The sequence below is a fragment of the Plecotus auritus genome (genome assembly GCF_963455305.1).
Source record: "Plecotus auritus genome assembly, chromosome: 2".
NCBI lineage: Eukaryota > Metazoa > Chordata > Mammalia > Chiroptera > Vespertilionidae > Plecotus > Plecotus auritus.
The window spans coordinates 55,951,304-55,978,146 of record NC_137771.1 but is presented as its reverse complement, the minus strand read 5'-3'; the positions used below and the strand labels follow the sequence as shown (position 1 = coordinate 55,978,146).

Here is a 26,843-nt window from a genome sequence, read left to right as displayed (position 1 = left end):
TTCTGGGGGCGGGGCGAGGCGGGCGCGCAGGGCGGAGCCGGGGATCGCACAAGACAGCCAGGCCCGCCCCCTCTTCTGTGGAGTCTGGGGAGCACTGGCAGGTTTTGGTTCCCCATTCTAGAACCGGTAAGTGGTTTTAAACAGCGCCCAAGAGGTTCAGGCTGTGCGCCTCCCGGGCGCTCGTTGGGAGCTGGCTTGTCTCCGGTTCCTGCAACTGCAGGGGTCCCGAGCTCTGTCTGCCGGGCCTTCCTCCTGCTTTCCCATCAGGTTTGCCATCTTACTTTTGGAGAGGAATGTGTGGTTTGTTTTTTGTTCGTTTGTTTTTACCTTTTTCCTCCGGTCGCCCCCACCTAGGATAACTTTCAAAGGAAAAAAAAAGTACAAAACACCCTCTTAACACATGGTTGGATGTCCCTCCAGGAGCCTTGCCGCCCTGACCAGGGAGGGGTGTTAATGATTGAACCATTGAAAGGCTGAAGTTTGGACTGTCTGTCCGCAGCTAGCGGAACGCCTGTGGGAAGGCCTGGTCAGCAGCAGCAAACCCCACCGAGCTCAGCTCCCTGAGGCTGCAGGGCAGGTCATCGGCCTTCCCACCGGAGAGCCTGGGGGGTGGGGGCAATGGTGGAGGAGGGGTTAGAATTGTCAGTCAGTAATGCCTCCTCCCCCCTCTCCTGTCCTAAGTGAGCTCCGAGGTCCTGGCCAGCGCCCAACCACCCAGGTCACAGCCAGGAAGAGACATCCTTGGCCACTTCTAACTTTTTAAAATTTCTTCTGGGTTAGGAATAATAAATAATATGCTTACATAAGTCATGCTTTTTTAAATTTTATTTGTATGTATTTGTATTGATTTTAGAGAGGAAGGGAGGGAGAGAAAGAAACATCAATGATGAGAGAAAATAATTGATTGGCTCCCTCCTGTATGCCTCTCAAAGGGGATGAAGCAGTATACTGGGCACGTACCCTGACACCCTGTCCTATAGCCTCCTATATAATAAAAGCCTAATATGCAAATTGATCTAATGGCCAAATGACTGGTCGCTATGACACACACTGACCACCAGGGGGTAGACACTCAAAGCAGGAGCTGCCCCCTGGTGGTCAGTGGGCTCTGGGGAGTGACACTCAGCCAGCAGTAAGGAGCGAGGGGGTAAGTAGGCAGGTGGTAAGGAGCAAAGGGGTCCCGGACTGCGAGAGGGATGTCTGACTGCTGGCTTAGGCCCAATCCCCGGATGACACTCAACCCAGGGGGATCAGGCCTAAGCCTGCAGGCGGACATCCCCTGAGGGTCCCAGACTGCGAGAGGGTTCAGGCCGGGCTGCGGGACCCATCCCCCCAACCCTCCCACCCCCATTTCACAAATCTCATGCACCGGGCCTCTAGTTATATAATGATTGATTATCTTCCCAAGATTTTGTTTTGTTTTTTATTTCTTGCCTAAAATTTTTATTTAACGTTACTTCTGCTTTTCTCTCATAATGTGCCTTTGCTCTGGCTTTGTAAATTGACCATGTTAAAATAGATTTCTAACCTTTTCTCTACCCCTTTACTTTTCATTTAAACCTAATGGATTCAAGTGTTGCATGGAGAAGATCACTGTTTGAGGAAGAATTTTAAATTCTGAATCTCCTAGATTTGCAAAGTATGGTTAGCAACCTTTCATAGATTAAACAATAAAATAAAAATGAAAACCAAGTTACTCTTGGTGAAAATTTTAAAAGTTTATATTTAATAAATAGAAAAAGTCATTTGAAATACACTTTAATTAAAAAAAAAATAATGTGACAGACCTGCTGACTGCAAATGATTTACTCTGAATGACATAGCTTACTGCATGCTAGGTGGGCTGCAGCTCTTACTCCTACAAGGATTCTATGCTAGGGAGTATTGGCCCCATTTTACAGAATTTCATATTTCTTTTTAAATATATATATATATATTTATTTTTTAAAATATATTTTTATTAATTTCAGAGAGGTAGGGAGCAGGAAAGAGAGATAGAAAAATCAGTGATGAGAGAGAATCATTGATTGGCTGCCTCCTGCACACTTACACTCAAGATCGAGCCTGCAACCTGGGCATGTGTCCTGACTGGGAATCAAACCATGACCTCCTGGTTCAAAGGTTGACAATCAACCACTAAACCACATCAGCTGGGCCAAATTTCATATTTCTAACAGTCTGTCTCACTATCATCATAATAAAGTACATTCCTAAGAAATTAAGGGTCCTCTCTGCAAACATTTCAAAGAGTGAGATGAAAAGGATTGTATAGTAAGAGAATTAAAGCATCCAACAAAATTTAGGACGTAGGACTTGGGTTCTAGCTTTGTCTCTGTGTGACCTTGGTGAATCTCTTGACCTCTTGAAATATTTTCTCATCCATAAAATGGATGGTGATTTTATTTCCACCTTTTCATACAATTAAGTGGTGGTTTTAGTAACTATTGCTTCTCTTCCTATTGTGGAAATAATTACATCAATGGACGTGAAAGATGTGCTTTTGAGAAGCAGAAAGGTATTGCGTGGGCTTAAGAATTATAACAATTTCTATTTGTGCGTTGTGTTATTTCATTTTTTTATTATACCTTCTGACATAGCACCTGTATTATGAAGTAGATCATGATCCTGTGGGTAGCTGAAGGTGTTCAAAGGCAAGGAGTACAGACTGGAGCCTGATCAATCATAGTGGCAAAAGCTCAGTGGGAAATAAGATGGCCAGAAGCAAAGTGGAAGACAGAGCTGTCAAGGTCATGCCTGTCTCCTTACCGGCACCACAGGATAATGTGATAGTTTTGGACAAAGCAGGGTATCTTCCAAATCCAGTATTAAGGATGAGTCTCCTCCTTACTTTGTTCTTTTCTCCCAATTTAGAAAAATGTCAAAATGTAGAGGGGAAAAATGTACGTGCTAGATATTTTTGACAGATTCTATTTCAGGGTAATTTTGCTTTTATTATTGCTACAGTTTTTTGAGGATAATAGTGATGTCTGTTGGTGAAAAGATAAATGCGAGTGCATGAAAGAAATGAATAGGTAGAAGTGAGTAGATACTGAAAGTGGAAAAAGAGCTACAAATCTTACCCAGTGTGTGTGTACTATGTGAGGAAGTGGGAGTGAGCAGGAGCTGGGGAGGGGCTGAGGCATTTTCTCTTTGCCCTTTGTGTTCTCTGAGTTTAGTACAGTGCCTCCCTAATGATTGATGCTAAAAACAAACAAACAAACAAAAAACATGTTGAATGAATAATGACCAATATCTGGTATTAATGTTTAGCTTAAATCATTCTCTAGACTCTGAACCCTGGGGCTAAGGACTTGGTTTTACAACCAGAATCCATGTAAATATTGTTATAGTAAATTAACGGTGATTATAGAATTAATAGAATTAAGAATGTTTTCATTAATAAGAAATTAAAAAGGAGAAAATAGATGGGAAAGGAATAATGGTGTCTTCTATACATAGGAGTAAACTTCGGCCAGATTCTGTACTTGGTGCTTGCCATGTCTCTAGCACAGTAAAAGTTTTCAGATTAAAAGGTTCAAAAAACTTGACTGCCTTGCCCAAGACTACATGGCTAGTGAATGATAGAGCTGGGGTTCATATTAAGAGCTGTCGTATTTCAAAGCCCACACTTGCCCTAACACCATGTTGAAGGCAGAAAGGAAAAAAGAAAGTGGTGTTCTTATTTTCAGAATGGTAAACTCTGATATAGGCAATCTTTTTCTTTTCCTGTTTTATTTTTTTATAATTATTTTTGTCTAAGAAATACTCAGCTTAAGTGAAGATGGAAATATAGTAGTGAGGCCATGGAGTAAGTAGTCTGTGCACAGGTCTTCTCACCTTCAGGGACTGCTTAGCTGCCCCACCGGGCTCTTAGATTTGTGCCTTTTGCCTGCTTCTGCCCCCTTTTATTCGAGGGTTGTCTTTCGGGATATATCATTGCTAAACAACCTTTCAGCACTGGAAGTGTTCCTTTCTTCTCTGTGCTGGGTACTATGTTAAATCATTTTAAATAAAGGTTTTTTAATGATGCAACTTTTGACTAATTATACTTTCCATTAAGAACACCATCAGAATGCTTTTTTAAAAAAAAATTTAATTCTTTACTGTTTAATGTATTACATAAGTCTCCTCTTTTTCCCATTGACCTCTCCATTCCTGCCCTCCCTCCATACATGGAATGACATTTTGTGGTCAGCACGGACTCTGTTCTGAGTAGCCCTGCGTTGAACTTCCATTCAAGAAAAGTCTGAATTCTTTCATCTCAAGTTCTAGTTTCTGCAACTCTATTTTAAAACTTTAAGTTTTCTTTTCATTTTAATGTTAACAGGGGTAGGCCAGAAAGGTTAACTGTAAATTACCCTTGTAATTTATAAAAGATGGCAGTGTTTTTAGTTTTTAATGTTTTTCCTCCTTTGTTAAACTGACTGAACTTCATAAAGCAAAGTGTTTTAGCATTGATAAATACCAAAAACATAATGCTAAGAGCAGAAAGCAAGTTGCAGAATTAAGTACAGTACAATCTAACCTAAACAAAGTTTGAAAACATGCAAAAACTGTAGCATATATTGCTTGGTAATGCATTCGCAAGTAGTAGTGAGATGACATCATGCCTGGGGAAGATGAGCACTGAGTTTGTGCTAATAGTTACCTCGTTACCTCGTGGAAGGGTGGGACAGAAGCGGGTTTGGGGATGGGTACCGGAGGCTTCAGTGATATCTATAATGTCTTAGGTTTTTAACATGTTAAGATTTGTTAAAGGTGGGTGGCAGGTGAATGTGTTTATTGTATCTTTTATATTTCTTTATGTGTTTGAAATAATCTAACAAGAGAAGATCTATCTCATGTTAATAAAACTTTCATGTACTTCTAAAATGTCCAAGATGTTGCAGCCCAAGCTTGCACACAAGGACGCTTATGATATTCATTATGCTATACCTATCCAGATGTTTTTGTGTGCATATTGATTCCCTTGTTGAAGGCATTGAATCTCTATAGGAAGTAACATTTTGCTTTGTAGCTGAAGGATTTATAAGATGAAAGGTGTTTAAACATGAAATGAGATCAGTAGTAGTCTTGTGATTTAAATTGTTATATGAAAAATTGTTTGATCTAACCCTCCCCGGGGGGGGGGGGGGGGAAGAAAACATAGTGATAGCTTAGATACAATAGGACAATACATTAATATTTTTTCTTAGTCTCTAGATCACCATGGCAACTGGACAGAAGTTGATGAGAGCTATTAGAGTTTTTGAATTTGGTGGACCAGACGTGCTGAAATTCCAGTCGGATATTGCAGTACCAGTTCCAAAAGACCACCAGGTGGAAATAATTACTTTAAAAAAGTCAAAAATTACAGAGTATGAGTCTCTAGCACATCAAGTTAATATTCAAAAGAAGCAGACTCACAATGATTATAAAGACATTGAATTAGGACAAAGTTTACATTGTTTACATCTATGAGCTCTGACAAAGATAACGTAATTCTAATAATTAGTGGAGCAGATATATGAAAAGGAATAACATCTTGTTATAAGTGTTTTTAGAGGTTCACAATCATCTATGCAGTGCAATAGTTGGATTTTTCTGAATAGAGTCATAAGTAGTTTTGAATAGTTATTCTTTTACAAACTTCCCCAATTTTTATTTTGTGTACAATAGGAAACTCATTTTCTTCTGCATGTTTGCTTTTCACATATGCTTTAAGAGAATTTAAATGTAGAGCTTAATCATTTCCAATAACTTTAACAATATACCTTTTTGATAAAGATTATGTTATTTTTATTACTGTACCTTCTATGGCTCCTGAGTCTAATTTCCTTAGCAAGCCTTCTGAGAGTTTTTACAATTTGGCCAAAACCCATTTTTATAGATTTATCTCTTATCGCTCCTTCTCAATAGATTGTGCTGTAACAACATCAAGCTTTATCCGGTTTCTCCATAAGGCCTTTTCGTTCCTTCTGTCTTTGCACCTAATAGTCCTTTAACTTGAAATATCAGCTTTCTCCAAATCCCAGAGAATTTCTAGTCATTCTTTAAGGCCTAGTGCAAGTACCACATCCTTTCAAATGCCTTCCCTTACTCTGACAGCAGAAGTAATTTTGTATTAATTAAGGTAAAATAAGCTTCTATAATAGCAGTAACCTCAAAATCTCAATGAGTCAACAATATTAAATTATTTATTATTCACTAAATTCCAAAATTCTAAAGTATTGGTGAGTCGCTCTCCTCCAACAGTGACTTGGGGATCCAGGCTTCCTCCATCATGTTCCTCTGCCACTTTCAACACCTGTCTTCTGAGTCACATGAAAGGGCAGAAGCACATGGATTATCTAGGAAAGTCTTTATGGGTCAGGCCTGGAAGTGGCTCTCATCACTTTGGTTCACATTCCCTAGGCTAGAACTCAATCATTTGGCTACTCATCACTATAAATGAGCCAGGAAACAATATTCTTCCTATGAACCCAGGAGGAGGAAATAGATTTGATGAGCACATAGATGTCTTTGCCACACACCCCCTCAAATATTTTCATCACTATTTTCACTAAATGTTTTTAATATGTTTTAGAATTTTATTTATACGTGGGTTTGCAAAACTGGAATGTGAGCTCATGGAAGGCAAGGTTTTCCCCTCCAGTGTTATAGCTCCCATAATCATGACAGCCCTAGCATAATGCCTGAACAGTCTGTGTAAACTAGTACATTGTCTTTGCAGGTTCTAATCAAAGTCCATGCATGCGGTGTAAACCCAGTGGACACATACATTCGCTCTGGTTCTTATAGTAGGAAACCACTCTTACCTTATACTCCTGGTTCAGATGTGGCTGGGGTAATAGAAGCTGTTGGAGAAAATGTATCTGCTTTCAAGGTATTACATTTTTTATTATTTCTATTTTAGCTTAGTATTTTTCTTTAATGGTTATGCTGAGAAGCAAATGAATCAGTCTGTAGTGAGTTTCTTTCTGGGCCAACAGTTCTTTTGAGTCTAAAAGATTTTAACATACTTTTTAAATGTGTCTGTATTTGTCTTTAAAAGGCCCCATTACACCATTTTTGCCACTTGGGGGACTCTTCTAGTAACAAAAGAAATTATCTTTTAGCCAGCGGCCCTGTTTATTTGTATTGTTGGGAATAAGTGCAAGGTCATTTCTATATCTTCACATCGCCACAGAAATAAACGGTGAACCTTTTAATTGAACAGGAATATGTAAGGGGAAAAATTATACTATTTCCTAACTCTTGATAATACACAAACCAACATATTTTAAATACTTTCTCTAAATTTAGCTTAACAAAGTAAAGAGAATGCTAATAATAAGTAAAAATGAAAAACTGCAGGGTCACTATACATTTTCTGAGCTCTGACTCAGAACAAGGTGATGGAGTCAATGAAAATGTTATGATCGGGGGTTTGTTATTTATTTTTTAAAAGACTTTTAAAGCAGAGAGCACATATTCATGTTCTAGCATCTTTCTTCATAATTCCTTGACCTGCTCAACTTTGACCACTCATTTATCCGAAATTGGACTGAGACAGAGAAGATTAACGTGGCCCCTGAATGGAAGATAGGCAGATTCCTACAGCTTTCCACTCCTCAGCCCTGGCAATCTGGCTTCTGCCCCCATCGCTCCACTAAAATGATTCTTGCTAATGTCACTAATAGCATCTATACTGCTGGAGTTAATGGGCCCTTTTATGTCATTATCTCTTTTGACTTTTCTGTGACATTTGACACTCTCAGTCACTTACTGTTTCTTAAAAAAACTTTTTCTACAGCTTCTATGACATCATTGCTCCTGTTCTTCCCCCACTTTTCCTTTCAGAGCATCCTTTTTCAAGCCTCATTTTCTCTGGATGCTCCTCAAATCTTGGTTTGCCCAGTGCTCCCTGTCCATACTTAAACCTCTGCTGTTTGTATTGTATACCTTCTTCAAGATGATCTCATGTACACCCACATTTTCCATATCACATGGGTATCTCTTGCTTAGAATTTTCTTTTTTAATATAAAAAATTTCTAAATTTTGTATTGAGGCAGTATTTTAAGCTCAATCAAATATTAATCACATAAAAGAACTATTTCCTACCTATAATAATAAAAGGGTAATATGCTAATTAGACCAGACGGCTGAACAGCTGAACGACCATCTGGACAACCTTCCAGACGACCTTCAGGACGAAGCCAGGGTTGTGAGGGCTGAGCCCCTTGCACGAATTTCTTGCAATGGGCCTCTAGGTCTTACATAAAGGGGCATGTCAAATCTCTTAGGTAATGAACATTTTCCTAATATTTAGGCTCCTTTTTTTAAAAAAAAAATAATTATATTGTATTAGACAAACGTTTTTTTATTATTCAATTACAGTTGACATTCAATATTTTATATTAGGTTCAGTTTTAGGGCATAGTGGTTAGACATTTATATAATTTTAAAAATGATCCCCCCATAAATTTAGCTACTAAGCTCTGGACCTGTGTGGTCCATATGGCAGCCACATTTAAATGGCTAATGGCTACTGATAATTGAAATTTAACTTAAAATAAAAAAATCAGTTTCTTAGTTACACTAGCAACCTGTTCAGTGCGCACTGGTCCCATGTGTCTGGCTTTCCTGTTGGACGTGTAGGAGAGAGCAGGGCACCCACTTGGTCCATCTCCAGAGCTGCTTACTCAGTGTGTCTAAAACTGAGCTTGTCTTCTCTCACTTCATCTCTGCTCCTTTCTCTCGGATGACTGTCTTGGTGACTTCCCAGGTTTTAGGCTTATCTCTTCCTCTCCCTCACTCAGTTCTCCCTTGTTAGAACTGTTTTCTCTCTTTCCATTCCTCCTCTCTGTAGTTTAGTTTAGGTTGTCTTACATAGGCCTTTACCTGGATTTCTGTAATAGACACATGCCTTACCACCCTCCCTCCTTCCTCTTTGAATCTGTCCTTGCTCTGTAAGGGGTGTATTCTAAAATGTAATTCTGATGGTTTCACAAATAATTATTTTATTCGTTTAGTGTAGATTTTAGGGTATTGTTGAAACCGCTTATGTTATTTTATGCTCTCTCTCCCACCTTCATTCATATTATCTCCCATTCCTTCTCTCCCTAAGTTTAATAATAATTTTTTTGTTCTCCCCTACATAGCCCATGATCTTTCATCTCTGTGTCTTTATGCATATTGATTCTTCTGTTTGGCAGAATTAAACTGAAACTTATAAACATAGGTTCAAGAGATTTCACACTCCAGCTTTTATTTCTTTTTACCTAACTACTAGAGGCCCGGTGCATGAATTTGTGCACAGGTGGGGTCCCTCAGCCTTCCTAGCGATCTGGGCCAATCGGGGCCGGCCAACCAGGGGGAGGGACTGTGGGAGGTTGGCCGGCCTAAAGGAGGTTGGCTGTGGGCAGCTCCTGTGTTGAGCATCTGTCTCCTGGTGGTCAGTGCATCGTCATAGCGACCAGTCGACCAGTCATTTGGCTGACCGGTCATAATAGTTGCTTAGGCTTTTATATATATAGATTGCAGTCCATACATTAGACTACTTAATCATTGAGAATGAATACTGGCTTTATTTTTCCTGCCACTATCCTTTACTTACTTTGTTTCCTTCACCCATAATGACTCTTCTCAATTCTAGTTTCAATTATTTTCCTATCCTTCAAGAACTATCTCAAATATTAACTTCTCAATAAAGGTACTCTTGATTCTCTCAACTTAGAAATAATTCCTTTCTTTTTCTTGTATCTGTCTTTGATGGCTCAGCATGTTTACCTTATTTTGTAATTATTTCCATGCTATTTATTTTTCTCTCTTCCTAGAGTGTAAGATGTTTGAGATTAAAGAGAGTGTCTTGCTGCTAAGATCTTTTGCAGAAATCAAAGTACTGCTTTCTATATAGTGGATTCTTAGTAAATGTTTGAATTATGTTAAAATTAATGCAACATGTTTTTAAGCTGTAAAAACGAGATTAATCTTAACCTTGTCATATTTGACCATTTACAGGCAGCACTACTAAGCAGCAATGCTTGTCTTTGACTCTTTGGTGCCTTTTGAATCTTGCTTGTTTATACCCCACTACATATTGCTGTTACCTTTTCAGACCTCTTAATTAAAGGACAAATTTAAGTATACTGAGAGTTACTGCTTTAATGTTTTGCTTTTTTTTTTTTTTTTTTTGAAGAAGAGAAGTTAGGGCAGGTGTTTGAAGTGGCAGTCTCATTCCCTAGTGTACAGGTCATACTGGGAAGTCCTATGATGTTTATCTAGTGCCTTATCTCACCCTCCCCGGTGCATCTGCTCTTCAATAGTAAGGGCCATATGGACATTTATTGAGAGTGTGTTGTTCCTGGGGCTGTGGCAAGTGAAGAAGCCTGTCCTGGCTCATCCTCTGTCAGGGTCCAGGCATAGTGGCCTGCTTTGGTTGTAAACATGAAAAGTGGAGGAAATGCAGGAGTGAAGAAATCTATGGAAAGGATTTAGCACATGTAATTGGCATGTGGAAGAAACCTTACTTTTTATTTGTTTCTTCTCCATAGTATTTTGGGCAAAAATTGTTTTATTAACTGCCATTTATTACTAACTGTTTAGTCTGAGCAAATTACTGAACTTTTTTTCTCAATTTCCTTATCTACATAGTAGGATTAATCTAAAGTGGAAATAATAAAAATACCCCTTAAGCTGTTGTGAAGATCAAATTTGATAATATTCATAAGACAGCACAGTACCTAGAACAGTATACTCTCAATAAAGGTTAATTGTCATTATCATCATTATACTGTTCTGGAGGTTCACTTTCCTCTTATTTTTTTTTCTCCTCATAATTTTTTCTTCTCACTGATTCCCATTAATAAAATAGTTTTAAATATTCAGTATTTTAAAATGATTTTTATGAGAACCTAAGATGTAGAAAACAATATATAGATACTTATTTCTTTTTATAAAGTTGAATTAAAAAGGGTTGTAGCTCAGGATATTCACTTTATAAGTTATAAATGTTTAATCCCTATGTGTACACTAATATTATATTTTATTATACTGTAATTGAAAAAAAAATGTTTGAGGGAATCATTAAAAAAGAGATTGTACCCATTTCTATATCATTTTTAATCCCTGATGCATGTGTTAATTTATTGCTTCCCCAGAAAGGTGACAGAGTTTTCACTACCCGCACGATCTCGGGAGGCTATGCAGAGTTTGCTGTTGCAGCTGATGACACTGTTTACACACTGCCAGAAAAACTGGACTTTAAACAAGGAGCTGCCCTTGGTGTCCCATATTTTACTGCGTACCGAGCTCTGCTTCACAGGTACTAACACTGTCAACTATACAACCAACAACAATACAGCAACAACAAAGGAGGGCAGTATTAATTGCTTTTCTTCTTACCATCTGTGTACTATTAAGCTTTTATGAAGTGGAAACTACTAATTCAGGAGATTGTTCTAATTACTGGGGATAAGAAGAGCAAACACTGTATTTGTGTTCAAGATGCTTACAGTCTAGTAAGGGAGGTAGACATAAGAGGAATAACAGTTATATGCAATGTCAAAAGTACATGATGAAGATGTGCATAGGGATTTATGAGATCACAAGGGATGTACCTATGGTGATGACATAGGTCTTCCTGGCAAGGTATAAGGCTTGGATTATTTTAAAGCCATGGTTCAAAAATCTGGTTATCCAACCATGAAAACTAATTGCTGCAGTTTAAAAGTACAGTATAGGGCTGTACCCTAGACACACTGGTCAATTTCCATAGCTGAGACCTGAGGATCTATATTTTAATCAAATGCCCTGGGTATTTGAAAAAGATCAGAGTGAATTAGCCTGGTGAAGGAACTGGGAAGGGACAGGGCATTCTAGACAATGGGATAGTTGGTGTGTGAGAAAACATGGTATCTGGGGAGATCTATAGCAGTGTGGTTTTGTTGGATAGAAATTTTAAGGCAAAGACTGGGAAAGAATAAGTAATCTCTCAATAAATGTTAGCTGTCATCACCACATCTGTAGGTTTCAGATTGTAAAAGCTAGATTATAAAGCTCACATTGTCTTGTAAGGGATTGAGGGTTTTATTCAGGAGACTGATATTATCATCTTTTTGTATTATTGGTATCACTTATCAGCTGTATGGAGGATGGATTTGACCATAGGAAAGGAGAAGGAGATGGGAGGGTCTTATAGGAGTATCTTCTAGGCCAGAGCAAGGGTCATTGAAGAAGAGGTGAAGAGAAAAGGATAACTATTTAGAGGTAAAATTGGGAATATTTGGTTGACTATATGTGGAGAATGAAACAAAGGAAGAGCTTAAGAATACTTCTAGCTTTCTAGCTTGAGTAATGTTTAACTGTGACAAGAAAAAAAAAGAGGAAAAAGTTTCAAAGGGAAGCTGAGTTCAGTTTTGGACCTGAAACTAAGACAGACATCCTAATGGAGAAGTTCAGCAGGCTGTTGGATGAAAGAGTCGGAAGCTTGAAGGCTGGAGGTATACATTTGGGGATATCAGCATGTGGGTGAGAGCTGACAAGATGAAAGTGATTGAAATCTCTCAGGGAGTGAGAAGAACAGTGGAGTGAGAATGGAGCCTTAGTGAACATCAACATTTAAGGGTATAGTTGGAGGTAGGAGACAGAGTCCCAAGAGAACCAAAAGGAGTTATTCTTAGACAAAGGGAGTCCAGAAGCCATGGTGTCCATTAATCATTTGTTAAGCTCATGGGCTTTGAAAAAAGGAAGACCTGGGTTGGAGTCCTGTCTTTACCCACTACTAGGCTATATGACCTTGGTCAAGTTACTTTCCTGTTCAGCTTCAGTTTACTGATTTGAAAAAACTAATAGCACCTTTCTCATAGGCATGTGGCAAGAATTAGATGAAGTAATGCATACTTCTTAGTATAGAGCCTGGCACAGAGTAAGTACTAATTCAGTGTTGATAGTATTAGGGGTAGTAGTTGATTTTGCTTCTAAGGAGGGAATCTAATTGTCAAACACAGCAGCGAGATGTATTTGGAAAATAGCAGTTGGCTTAGCAATTAAGAGGTCATTGGTAACTTTAGTCAGATTGTTTTCAGTAGAGTTGTGAAACAGAAGCTGATTGGGTTGAGGAAGGAAGAGGAAATCTGTTCCTTGAATGGAGACTATTCTTTTAAAAAGGGTATATATATATACTAGAGTCCTGGTGCACGAAATTCTTGCACATGGGGCCGGGGGGAGGGTGGGTCCCTCAGCCTGGCCTGCGCCCTCTCGCAGTCCGGGAGCCCTCGGGGGATGTCCGACTGAAGGACATCCTTAGCTGCTGCAAAGGCGGAAGAGGCTCCCCTCCACTGCCACTGTGCTCACCAGCCGTGAGCCCAGCTTCTGGCTGAGCAGTGCTCCCACTGTGGGAGCACACTGACCATTAGGGGGCAGCTCCTGCACTGAGCATCTGATTCCTGGTGGTCAGTGTGCATCATAGCAACAGGTCGTTCCACTGTTTGGTCAATATGCATAATTTGCATATTAGACTTTTATTATATAGGATGGGGGGAGAGAGAGAGAGAGAGAGAGTGAGTTTAAGGAATTGGCTCACATGATTGTGGAGACTTGATAAGTCTAAAAAGAAAAAATCTGATAGGGTAGACCAGCAGGCTGGAGACTCAGGGAAGAGTTCAGTTACTAAGTCCAAAAGCAATCTGCTGGCAGAGTTCTTTCTTGCTTTGGGAGAAGTCAGTCTTTTGCTCTATTAATGCCTTCAACTGATTAGATGAGGCCCATCAATTTTATGGAAGGCAATTACTTTACTCAAAGTCTACTGATTTAAATGTTACTCTTATCAAAAAACACGGTGAAAGAAACATTCAGAACCATGTTTGACTAAAGCTGGCACCCTGGCCCAGCCAAGGTGACACATAAATAACCCTCACAAGGACTCCACACCAGGGTAGTGGGGATCTGGGAGAGGGTTAGCCTGCTCTTTCTCCACCCACTACAGGTCCAGGGATTTAGGAGAATGTGCTCATTGTGTTTGAGGGGTTAAGATTTATTAAAAATTCATTGGGAAGTATTTCTTACCCCATAGTATAACATTAATAATGCTATTCCCTTACATTTGAATTTTAACTTTTAAAATGTCAAAGTGTTTTAGTAATAGTTATTGTAGTTTATCATGTGAACCCCTCCATTTAATTCACTACCCTCAATCCCCTCATCTCCAAGCAAGAGGATTGGAGAAAACTTCATTTCCTGCTCATAGTTGACATTTGTCAGCTGTGGGCACACAGCCTTGAGCAGGACTCCAGGTTACCGTGTCTCACTCCCAGACTGAACATAATTAATGTGTGGCCACCCCCTATTCTAGGAAGCAAGAGATCCTCTCAGAGCCAGATCTGGACCAACCACAGCTGTGATATTAGCACTTGTCCATCTGGAATAATTAAGATCCCCTCTCTCTTGTTGTGTATTCCTTGTTTTCAGTATATTAGAAAAGTAGTGGTATGAACCAGAAGTAAAACACAGCAAGTTCAGAGGATCTGGACATTTTAGGGGTGACATGGGAACCTTTGTGACAGGATTTATTGAACTTATTATGGTCTTTCGTTGCTGACTCAACATTGCTTCCTAAAATGAGGGCTTAAAGGCAGGTGCAACCTGATGTTTGAAGGCATGGAAAAGTAAACGTGTTTTCTTAAATAGTCTAGCGACTGTGTTTATTTGGGCAGTGGTCTGTGCCACAGAATAAAGACTGGCTATAATGGACCTGTTTTGGGATGCTTCTTGTGGGAATCAAGGAGAAACTCCAGTACCTCTAGCTTCAGCAGTTTCACTAGCATGCCTCCAAGGACTGCAGCCTCTCAGAACAGGACCACAAGGTGATCTCGCATCCAGCACGGGGCCTGACGCACAATAGACTCCCATAAATGAGTGTTGAATGAATAAATGAACTGAGGTTTTCTCTTATCTGTGGCTCTGAAGAGTCATTGTTTGATCCTCTGGAGCCTGGAGAATATCTCACAATGAGTTTCTTCTTTGGGTAAGTGGTAGCTGGTCTGAGAGTAGGAGTTCCTTGAGAATAATTAAAAGTACCTGAGCTTAATTAGTTTTAAAGTGAGGTGATGAACCTGTGCTTTCTCTTGTAGCGCCCGTGTGAAAGCTGGAGAGAGTGTTCTGGTTCATGGGGCTAGTGGAGGAGTAAGTATTTTTTTAAATTTATTTTTAAATGAGCTTTTGTTTGTGCGTTGCACATTTAAGTCCATTTTAAAAGCCAAATTTATAAATATTGTCAGGGGTGCTTTTTTCCTTTATGTGGTAAAGCTTCTATAAGTTTTGTCTTCTGAAGGTGATTCTTTGTCATTAGTTTAGCATTTCTTGGTTAATAAATTCACCAGATTACCGCATCGAAAATATATCTATTAGGTTTTTCACCTGTGTTGAGTGTGGACCAAGATAAACTGGCTTTGTTTTTGCCTTCAAGTGGCATATGTTATAAGAATGCTTATGTAGAATTTTAAACAGTTCTTTAAGATGAATATTAATTCCGTATTCCCTTAGATGAGGAACTAAGGTTCATTAAAGTTTTACATATGTTGCCCCAGACAGCACTGCAAAGCCACACTAAATTCTTTGTCCTTTCTGTCTCCCTTCGCCTGCCTGCCTGCTGCGCTTTGATGACATTCACCACGCAAAGTATACAGCTGTGTCCTTAACACCACAACCCATGGCTTAAAATGCTAGTGGCGGGTGGGGGAAGTGGGGACTCAGAATGTATGAAATAAGCCCTTTAGTGAAGTCACCGAACGCAGGGCTGTCAGAAGCCTCTTCAAGAAACCTGCTGTCAATCTGTCTTTGAGGAGCTTAGAGGAAGAGTTAGAGCTCTGAGGTCGGAACTGAACAAGAAATCCATACGACCTCTATCCTGCAAGTAGAGGTTTAGAAATTTTGGAGACAGGATTTTGCAGTTTTAACAGAAAGGGGGGCTAGGGCTAGAAGGCTCACCTTGGGAAGCTGGTTAACCCTTTCAGAGCACTAGGAATTCTAGACAGGAGATTAAAAGAAGTAACCTATTAAACGGTACATTGTCTCCAGAATAATGAGTGGCATTCTGAAAATGTGAATTTACCTTTGAAGGGGCCAGGTAATGCAGACAATTCAGCCCATTGTGTCTCTGTTACTTTAGATAGATGAATTGCAAGGTTTCACACCCAGCATCCTGTGTACCTCAAATATATCAATTCTGAAGGATTTCACAGATCAGACTGTTTGCTAAAAAACACCAAGATTCTCCTAATTCGGCTTGAGAAAACATGACAAATATATCTTGTCAAGAACTCTTATTGTTTAGTTTCATCGAAGAGGCTATTTTTGGGTTAAATTAAATTTAACCCTAAATAATGAAAGGCTCTGTCAAACATACATTTATTTAAATTGCTTTGGCTTTCAGAGAGCGCACCCTGTACTCTGTAGAGAAGGGAGAAATTTTAATAGGGGAGAGAAAATCTCTTTTATTCCCTTTACCCTCTTGTAAAAAGCCCAGGCGCTTCACCATGATTTTTTTTTAAGGCAAAATCTACGCTGTTCTCTGTGCTGGCTGAGTTTGTTCATCCTCCGCTGGCAGGGATAGGCCAGCGACCTGGTGTGTGAAGCACTTTTGATCCCCCTGCCCCATTAGAGGGAAATAGCACAGGGCTTTTCTTGCTTCTCTTTGTACTTTCTGTCCTCGTTTAATTCAAATTCCTTTGGGATTATGTTGTGTATTTAAACTGATGTGGAACTTATGAACATAGCTATTATCCAGATATTTTGGTGAGGAGTGCCCTATGATAATGTCAGCAAAGTAAATAGAAGAAAAGTATAGGTACATAACGCTGTATAATCTACTGAAGGAGTATGGCTAGTATAATTGTTGACAAGAATAGAATAAACAGTGCCTTTAAGATAGCAATTGAGCCCTAACCGGTTTGGCTCAGTGGATAGAGAGTTGGCCTGGGGACTGAAGGGTCCCAGGTTCGATTCTGGTCAAGGGCATGTACTTTGGTTGCAGGCACATCCCCAGTAGGGGGTGTGCAGGAGGCAGCTGATCGATGTTTCTAACTCTCTATCCCTCTCCCTTCCTCTCTGTAAAAAATCAATAAAATACATTAAAAAAAAAATAAGATAGCAATTGAGTGCCCCTTTAAAGTAGTTAGGGGCTAAGGAAAGACAGTTACATTAGCTCCTAGGTTAAAATGTGGTTTTATTAAAGGCTGTTTTTAATTTTCAATTAAAAACTTAAATGTTAAAAATTGATCATGCTAATAATCCCATAGTTTACTTCATGGAATTGGACGTCTGTCTCAGTCAAACAGTTCCATATGTTTGTTTTGGTTAAATCAAACAAATTCCTGTTGTAACCCAACTGAGTTCAGGCTTATCATGCCTGTATGCCTTACAGGTCTACCTCAGGCCTGCGAGTTTATGATGCTGTGACAAGTTTTATTAAGTTCCATTATCATTTCACTTGTTTTCTATCATGCCCAATCCATAATGATTTTGCCTTCCTCTAAGCCAGTTGTTATCAATAAAGGGTGATGTTGCATTATCCCCTCCTTCATGGACATTTGGCAGTGTCTGGGGACATTTTTGGTTGTTGTATCTGGGTAGAGGGTTCTGGCATCTGGTTGGTAGCAGACAGACATTGTGCTAAACATCCTTCAGTGCACAGGATAGCCCCACAGGGAAGAATTTTCTGGCCCAAAATGTCAATAGTGCCAAGTTTGAGAAATGCTGCTGTAAATGTTTGTGACACTTATCTGGACCATTCATTTAGCATGTAATCAAACATATATGGCCTAGTATTGTAATTTGAATAATTGCTTATATTTATATATGTTTATTTCTTCTTTATCCTAAGCACTTTTTTTTGGTGGCGATCTAATGATTTCATCTAATCCTACAGCTTTAAATACCATTTGTAAACTGATAAATCTCAGGTTTATTATTTCCAGCTTTAAACTCTTTCCCGTCCATACCCATATTGAGCTGATTACTGAATGTCACCAGTTAGGTGAGCAGTATACAACTCAGCATGTTCAAAGTGAATTATTGACGCTTTCACAAACTTGATCCTCTCTAATCTTCCTTATCCAATTAATCTACCCAGTTAATCTGGCCAAAGACCTAGGAGACATCCTTGATTTTTCTCCTTCCTCCCATCTCACAATCTATGAGGAAGGCCTTTCAGTTTACCTCTAAATTGTATCTGAACTTGTTATTCTTTCCAGTGTGGCCACTTTAGTCCAAGCCAGCTTCACCTCTTATCTTGACCACTATATCAGCTGCTGACTGGTCTTCCTATTCTTGTTTCCCCGAAACCTTCTTTTTTCCTCTTATATAATTTGAGTGTTCTTTTTAAGGCCTAAATTGGATCACACCCAATTTAAGCTCTCTGGTAGTTCTGCATGGTTCTTTAATATAATCCCAACCTTTACCCCCAAGGCCGTGTGTTCCTCGGCCTCTCTGTGCCCCTCTGGCCTCTTCCACTCTCTCCTATATGCCCCTCAGGCCACATTGTCCCTCTTTCTTTTGAGCACCCCACACTCATTCCCACTTCACCAAGTTAGCCATGACCATTCTGCCTACAGCATTCTCTAGTGGCTTCCCTGATCTTCACACGTGGCTTGTCCCTCACTTCATTCAGGCCTCATCTCTTCACAGCAGCTTTTCCTAATGACTGAACTGCTTCCTCTCCCTATCTCTTTCTAACCCAGGAGGCTATTTTATTTTTTTTCATACTTTTTATTTTCTGAATTTATGTTGTTCATGTATTTGTTTATGTGTTTATCATCTTCCCCCTTCTTTAGATTGTAAGTTTCTTGGGTCAAGTACCATGCCAAGCACATAGTAGACATTCAGTAAGTGTTTATCATATAGATGAAAAAATTAATTTGCCCATGTATCTGTCTCTTCCACTTAAATGTTAGAGCCCTTACATTTATTATAGAGTATTTTTATGTGTGTAATTAAAGTATGAGGTCTGTGAACATATTTTGATTATCTCTAAACCCTGTACCTTTGCACAAAACTAAGTAAACGTTTTTGATGCATTGGTTGAAAACTCAAGCTTTGCAGACTGATTTGGTCCAGCTCTTGTTTCCATCTCTGTGACCTGGGCAAGTTACTTACATTTTATAACTTCAGTTTTCTTATCTGTAGACTAGGGATAATAATCAATCTGTAGCATGGGCTTCTTGTGAGGATGAAGCAAAGTGATACATATGTATTATTTAGTGTGGAACCTGGTATATTATAAATGCTCAATAGAAGTTACCTATGGTTCTTATTTCTTCATTTATATTCGAACTTCCTTAATAATAGAATAGGATTTAGAAGAACCTTATGTTCATTATCCATACTTAACAAATGTTTGCAAGGATGCAAAAATCTAAAAATACTGGGTTAAGAGTGCAAACTGATGGTTGCCAGATGGGAGGGGTTTGGGAGGCTGAATGAAAAAGCTAAAGGGATTAAGAAGTACCAATTGGTATTTACAAAATAGCCTTGTGGATGAAAAGTACAGTATAGGGAATACAGTCAATAATACAGTATATTGTAATAACTATGTATGGTGCCAGGTGCGTACTAGACTTATTGGGGGATCACTTCATAAATTGTCATATATATCTCACCACTAGGCTGTACACCTGAAACGAATATAAAATAATATTGAATGTCAGCTGTAACTGACAAATAAAAAATGTGCACCCTCCCCCTAAAAAAATAAATAAAACTGTTGGGTTGTATTTCGTTTTTCAGGTAGGACTAGCAGCATGCCAAATTGCTCGAGCTTATGGCTTAAAGGTTTTGGGCACAGCTGGTACTGAGGAAGGAAAAAACATCGTTTTGCGAAATGGAGCCCATGAAGTGTTTAATCACAGAGAGGTTAATTATATTGATAAAATTAAGGTAAAATTGTTCTACAGTTTTATAAAAGTAAAATTTTGTTTCTTGGGAGACTTACACATTTTTTTATAAGTTCTTTTTAACCACTCTCTTTAAGTTGTTTGCCTCTTTTTTAAATGCCTGTATGGTGGGTTTTTTTTGTTTTTTTTTTGTTTTGTTTTGTTTTGTTTTGCCTATGTGTGTTTTAATGTTTTAATTTAAAAAGCAGAGATATCTAATTTTTAAACTTTCACTCTTATTTCTGTCTTGTTTATGTTTGCCAAATAAAATTTAGCCTCTCACGTCTTCCAGCTATCAGAATTTAATGCCAGTCACAGTTTAAGTAAATCCACAGCTCTATATTTGCACCTGTGAGGTGTTAATAATATAATTTCTATTGGTATAAATTTTTCGTGGAAGGTGAAGTATCCTAAGATTACAAACTTGATCTGTCTAGCCTAGGAAAGAACATTTATTTGTTAACAGGATGCTTTGGACTCCAAAATTTGGAGGACTAATCACTACTTCCTCCAAAGCAGTGAGGTAGCATTTAATGAGTTGTTGCATATGTTCCATTGCTACAATAGAATTCAAGCAGATTCTGAAGTTCTCCATTTGTGCTCTAGCAGCAATTTACTAAACACTGATTACTTTCCTAACCTCAAACTACTTGCTCATGTTGAGAAAGAATTAGAGTTTTCTAGGTACTGATTACTATGTAAACGAGGCCATTACAAACTAAGGAAATGATGAGTGAGAGTTTATTACCACTAAATCAACTTGCCACAAAACTTAGTAAAGGCACTCCTTTGCTATATGTCTAGGAAACCTACAATTAATGGAGTATTCACTCCTGGTATCAATTTCCAAGAGTATTTACAAAGTTGAAAAACAGCCAGTTATTTTAAGAAGATATTTTTGTTTTGAAGTAATCTAATTTTAGGACCATGAGGTCTTGTAGCTTATATCATTCAAAACACATTTCTATAATGCATGGGACAATTATAACTTTTATAGATTTTTTTTACTTGCTTTCTTAACTTATTTTGCATTCTTTTATGATATAGAAATCTGTTGGCGAAAAAGGAATTGATATTATTATTGAAATGTTAGCTAACGTAAATCTTAGTAATGATTTGAATCTTCTATCATATGGAGGACGAGTAATAGTAAGTATTTCTCTTTTTTTAACCACTTAGAAGTTTTATCATAATTTAACACTATCCTATATAATAAAAGGCTAATATGCAAATTGTCCCCTTGACCTGGAGTTCGAAGGGGAGTTCGACCAGGTGGCGGGGCCGGCTGGCCAACTGCCCGTGGCCCCTCCCCCTGCCAGCTGGACCCCTCCTGTGCACGAATTTGGGCACCGGGCCTCTAGTTTTGCAATAATCTTTAACTGTAGGCATGTTGTTCTTCATCATAGATTGTTGGCAGCAGAGGTCCTATTGAAATAAACCCCCGGGACACCATGGCAAAGGAATCTAGTATAATTGGAGTTGCTCTGTATTCATCAACCAAGGTAGGAAAAGAAGTCATTGTGATTTTGGTAACTTAAACACTGGTCAATTTGCCTAGTCAGGTAGGCTGAAAGTTTAAGTAGATATTAAACTTAGTTATTTGACTATATGTGTGCATTAAGACTTAGTCACCAGAAGATAACTAGGGTGGCAATATCATTTATTTTCCAAGTCAGGACACTTTTGAGGAGAAAGAAGATACTATTTGTAATCACTTCAGAATAGTAAGTATTTTATAATCTGATATTGTCTCAAACAAATTGGACTTATGGTTACCCTATAGAGGGCTCTTTTTCTGTAATTCTGGATAAGTTGACAAAAGCCACACATTTGTAAGAAACTCTTTATGCTTTTTTAGATTGTGAAAATATTTAATGCTTCTGAAAATCAACTCATGTTCTTCTACCAAGAAAAAAAAAAAAACAACAACAAAAAACCTTTTTCTTTCACTTTAGGAAGAATTTCGGCAATTTGCAGCAGCTCTTCAAGCTGGAATGGAAGTTGGTTGGTTGAAACCTGTAATAGGTTCTCAGTATCCATTGGAGAAGGTGGTCCAGGCTCATGAAAACATCATCCATAGCAGTGGGGCTACTGGAAAAATGATTCTTCTCATGTCATAATTAATTCCTTCATTTATTTCCTATGTAATTAGAGGTCTCTTATCCCAGTTTTACTTACACTATTGCTGCTTTAATTGGCATTCATTTAATTCAGAGAGTTTCTTATATTAAAAAGATTTGTCCTTAGAGATCCTGGGCATTGGAGCACAGTGTATGTTATAGCTGACAATATTCTTTATGCTGTAATCAAGCAGTCATAGTAGGAAGTAGACTGTTGTGGTCATTGACATTCCTGTGCATTATAGATATTCCTGTTACCTGATCATTAATTTCATACCTTTGATTAAAACATGCTAATTGGAAATAAGACTGCTTGATTTCCAAGCCTACTTCTCCTTAGGAAGTTTCTTTCATCTCTGATTAGCCCAGAACTGTATTGGACGCTGCAGATTTTTGGGACTAAACAAGACCCCTTGTCCAAGCTAATTTTATCTGGATCTACAAGTTGCTTGGAAGGGCCAGATAAACAATACTTGTTAATTTTCCAATATTTATCAAAATACTAGAACATTCACTATGTTCATGGTTGATTACCAGTGGTCTGTACATTCTGGGACAGTAGCCTTTTTTTTGATGTAATATGATCCTAGGTGCATAGTCTCCAGATAGATACTTCTTGACTGACTTGCTTTCAAATTAGATTTAGAATTATCTGTTTGTGTGATGGGGGTCATATATTTTTTTAAATAAATAAACAAATTTGAAACATTAAGAATGATCTGCTTTTGTTTTCATAACATGGTAACCTGCAATGATTCTGTGGGAAATTAAAAACTGTGTTTATTTAGTTTGTATATTTTACTTCCCTTACTTCACTTTTACATAGCTCCTAATGGTCCCGTTCTAACAGAGTTCTGTGCTGGAAGTCTTTATCTAAACTAAAGAAGTGATTGCTTAGAAATCTTGCCGTCAACATTATGTCCAAGGAAATGAGGTTTGATTGTTAATTCTGTCTTGTTTTTTCTTCCTGTGAACACAGCCTCTTATCTGTTGTAGCATTATGTGGTTGGTCCTCTTGACCTGATTTGTTCTGTTGAATGACAGTCATGTTTCTAGTCTGAACATGGAATTCTGCTTTAATAGTGAACAGAAAGCCCTGCTAACTTCTATAATTGAGGGCTGTCATTGGCTTCTGGCTGTATGTGCCATGGCTGAAGTGTTTTGCTATTAGCATTTTTCAAGTTCATTCACTATTTCTTTTATAAATTAGTGCCGTATGAAATAATGTGTTTGAAAAAGTGTTAAAAAACCAATGTTGCCCTGGCAGGGTGGCTAAGTTGATTGGAGCATTGTCCCATACACCAAAATGTTTCAGGTTTGATTCCTAGTCAGGGCACATACCTAGATTGCAAGTTCCATTTCCAGATGGGGTGTGTATGGGAGATAATTCATTAATGTCTGTCTGTCTCTCTCTCTCTCTCTCTCTCCTTCTCTCCCTCCCTCCCCTTTCCTTCTTTTCCTCTGTCTCCAAAATCAATTAAAACAAAAACATATCCTTAGGTGAGGAGTAAAAACAAAACAATACCATGATTCTAGAAACTAGTATGTTATATACATCCCAAAATGAAAGATTCCTTCCCATACAAAAAGATAAAGGAGTCATTATTCTGTAAAAGTGAGAATCTTTTTGGTGACCCAGTTGGAGGGCCTGGCTCTCAGCTCCTTTCGGCCCTTCTTTGGGGCCCTCCCTGGCCCAGTCTTCCTCCTTCCCTGTCAGGCCAAAGCTATGATGACTACAGCCTTGTGGGCGACTTAGAATGCAAAGACCCACAGGCACCTGGAAACTCGCCTACAACCCCATGGATCCTCTGGACTACAAGGATCAGAGTGCCCAGCAGTTTCAGATCTTGAAGTGACTCTTCTCCATCTTCCTCTGACTCTTTTCTAAACCTGCCTTTTACAGAATAATTACCCCTCATCTATAGAATGAGCTGAAGCATACTGCTTACTTCACACTGCACAATCCCTTGATACACTTCAGTTACTAGCCAAACTCTCTGTATTAACTACCACATTCATGATTTTAGAGCATTGGACATGTTCCCTGTACGAATCTCCTTATAGTTCTAGTTCTATTCTAGTCTCAGTTTTCAGCCAACATATTTACTGCACTGTTGGTGCCTGCAGCCTCAGGGACTAATGCTGTCCCTGATGCAAAGTGGAGAATAACCTCTAGAATCTATAAGGATTATGTCATGTCTCAACCATCTGAATTTCTGTTCCTTTTTGCTTTGACCTTAGAATCATATAATGTGTTAGAGATGAATAGGTCAGTCGCCCTGAGCTTAAGAAGGTGAAAGGACATGCTAAAGGCCACATGACTAGTAAATTCAAACTCATCCAACATTGTTTAGTAGGCTTTTGATATAAAATCCTGAATTTAAATTTCCAGGCTTGCTGTAACTCAGGAGACTGCCTGCTTTTGAGCCTCATTTTGCCTGAGATTCCTAGTTTCTGATCATATTATAGTTATGCTTGCCTCCGTTGTCACTTATCTCTTGATTTGACTTCTATGAAGGGATTATTCTGTTCATCCATTAGTTCAAAATATTTATTGAGTTCATAAGAGTGAGAAGGCACAGTGCTAGAATTTGCAGATACAAAGGTATATAAAACTTAGTCTACATCATTGAACTCACAGTTGTGTAGGGGCAAGAGCCAAGCAAAACATTTTTTCTAGTATTGCATACACACATTACACATATATGTAATTTTTAAAGAGATTTAAAAAAATTTTTTCTTATGCAGTTATGGGTGCTGACAAGTCTAAATCTATAGGACAGGACAGCAGGGTTTCTATGTTTCAGTATTAAGACAGAATTCTTTCTCTGGGAAAACTCATTTTTTGTTCTTAAGACTATTGACTGATTGAATGAGACCCACCTGCATTATTGAGGGTTATCTACTTAAAAGCAACTGGTGACTTTCTAAACATAAAACTAACCATCAGGGAGTGACCTGGGGACACAGATGTGGGACACTTAGTGTAGCTGGGATTTCCAATTACACATTTAGTATCTTTGATGCATTAGTTAGCTCCCTCTATCCATCGTAGCTGTGGCCTTAGAACTACAAAATAACTTGGGTGCTTCTGAAAAATAAAAACCCAATCAGGTAGCATTTTATAAAATCCTCTGGTCAGTTTTATCGAGGCAAGACACTCTATGTGTGCCAAGGGGTTTCCACAATCTGCAGTGTAAAGAGCTTTTTTCCATTCAAGACAATTCTCAAGAACAGCAAAACCTATCAGGTCACTTTGGCCTGGCTCTCTGTGTCCTCAACCACATTTTACAGAAAACACCCCACTCCGTCTTTAATTCTCTCTCCAATAGTGCTGTTTTATAGCACAGTGATTTTCTAAAATGTCATTTGAAAATTGTCAGCAGACAATTTTACTAATCCATAGGGCTTTAGGAATAGCTCATATTGTGGTAGCTTACTACATTTAAGGAAAGAGTATAGGAAATTTGATATAATCGAAAGAAATCTAGAGTCACTTTGGTCTATGTCAGTGAGCACTGACACAGGTATCGGTGGGGACACTCCATGTACTTTAAAAGTGGTTCTAAGCCAATTACATGATACAGATGCTCATTAAAGTTTGTTAAATATGGCCACAGATTAGCAGTCCTTCATTTATCCTTATGCACCAAGACTGCAACTGTACAAGAAACTAAAGAGGAAACCCTTTGCCAAAATCCACTGGGAATTTACACTAATTCCAGTGTCAATCATTTGGTACATTGACCCAAATTAGCTGCAAGGTAAGTAGGAAAAAAGCCTCAACTCAGCCACTGCTTCTTACTCAGGACCCAGGGGCTGCACTGCCTAGAAAATCAAACCCCTTATTGCTCAGAAATATTTGAGCTAGCTGGAGATTATGTATCCCTCAGCATCTTGCTTTCCTTTGCATTTTATGGACTACAGGCTTCAATTTTTGGTGCAACTGAAGATTCAGGAGGAAGGGACACTTTGCACCCTTGGATATACAGTCACACAGAGAAAGCCTTGCAAATGGGTGGAGAGGGAAGGGCCTTTGAATTGCAGTGAATGCTGGAGACTGTACAGCACTTGTACAAAGAACGCGAAGCAGGAGATGCTCACCCCTTAGTCCAGCGGGCACTAGGAGAGACACAAGGTGCTTATGAGGCCACCTCACTCCAGATATAGATTTTATAGGAACTGAGCTCCCTTGTACACAGGGAGGCGGGCCAAGGGACTATGCAACCCTGTGTTTTAGTCGCTGAGAGTATTGGTTGTAGAGGTAGACAGCCTGGCTTTAAATCCTGGCTCTGCTACTGACCAGCTGTGGAGTCCTGGGCAAATTACCTGGAGTCTCAATGTCCTCACATGTAACATGGGAGTAATTTCTACCTGGAGTGTAAGAAGTAAACAAGATAATGTCTCTGAAATACTTAGCACTCTGTCTTGCACGAAGAAGTGTTTAGACAAAAGTTCTTTTATTTATATGAGCCGTAAGATAAAGGGGAGGAATGAAAAGGGAGTATCCTGAAATACGCGAAAAATAAAAGGAAACCCAAGTGCAGATTCCTATAGTACGTACGAATCAGCATAACTGCCATTATGGAAGACATCATTGGTCATATGGGTAATTTGATCACTCACCAAAAATATGGAGAAAAGAGATGAGAAAAAAATAGAGCAAATGAAAAAAAAAATGCAACCTTTAAAGTGTAAATGTGCCTCCTCAAAACCCAGAAAAATAAAAGCAGTAATAAAACTTTCTGGAGCTCACCAAAATAACTAAGTTTATTCATTGACAGTATTTATTATGTCTATGCAAAATTAATGAAAATTAGTAATAAGGCATATCTT

General features: G+C 38.7%; 1 protein-coding gene across 2 annotated transcripts; it reads left to right on the top strand.

The window, feature by feature from the left end:
- Positions 1–2: 2 nt before the first annotated feature.
- Positions 3–22,135, top strand: CRYZ (crystallin zeta). Of its 2 annotated transcripts, none has more exons than XM_080657940.1 (9): positions 3–126; positions 5,196–5,319; positions 6,713–6,865; positions 11,122–11,285; positions 15,091–15,142; positions 19,742–19,891; positions 20,935–21,036; positions 21,294–21,389; positions 21,843–22,135. In XM_080657940.1, the coding sequence occupies exons 2-9, from the start codon at positions 5,209–5,211 to the stop codon at positions 22,005–22,007; spliced, it is 993 nt and encodes a 330-aa protein (XP_080514066.1). In that variant the 5' UTR covers positions 3–126; positions 5,196–5,208; the 3' UTR covers positions 22,008–22,135. The 2 variants fall into 2 exon arrangements, with proteins under 2 accessions (XP_080514066.1, XP_080514067.1); XM_080657941.1 differs by having other exon boundaries at positions 115–267.
- The last annotated feature ends 4,708 nt before the right edge of the window (positions 22,136–26,843 follow it).

Coding starts and splice junctions, on each gene's coding strand:
- CRYZ (XM_080657940.1), top strand. CDS start 5,209: ATGGCAACTGGACAGAAGTTGATGAGAGCTATTAGAGTTTTTGAATTT. Junction 11,286..15,090: donor TACCGAGCTCTGCTTCACAG/GTACTAACACTG, acceptor TTTCTCTTGTAG/CGCCCGTGTGAAAGCTGGAG. Junction 15,143..19,741: donor TTCATGGGGCTAGTGGAGGA/GTAAGTATTTTT, acceptor TTCGTTTTTCAG/GTAGGACTAGCAGCATGCCA.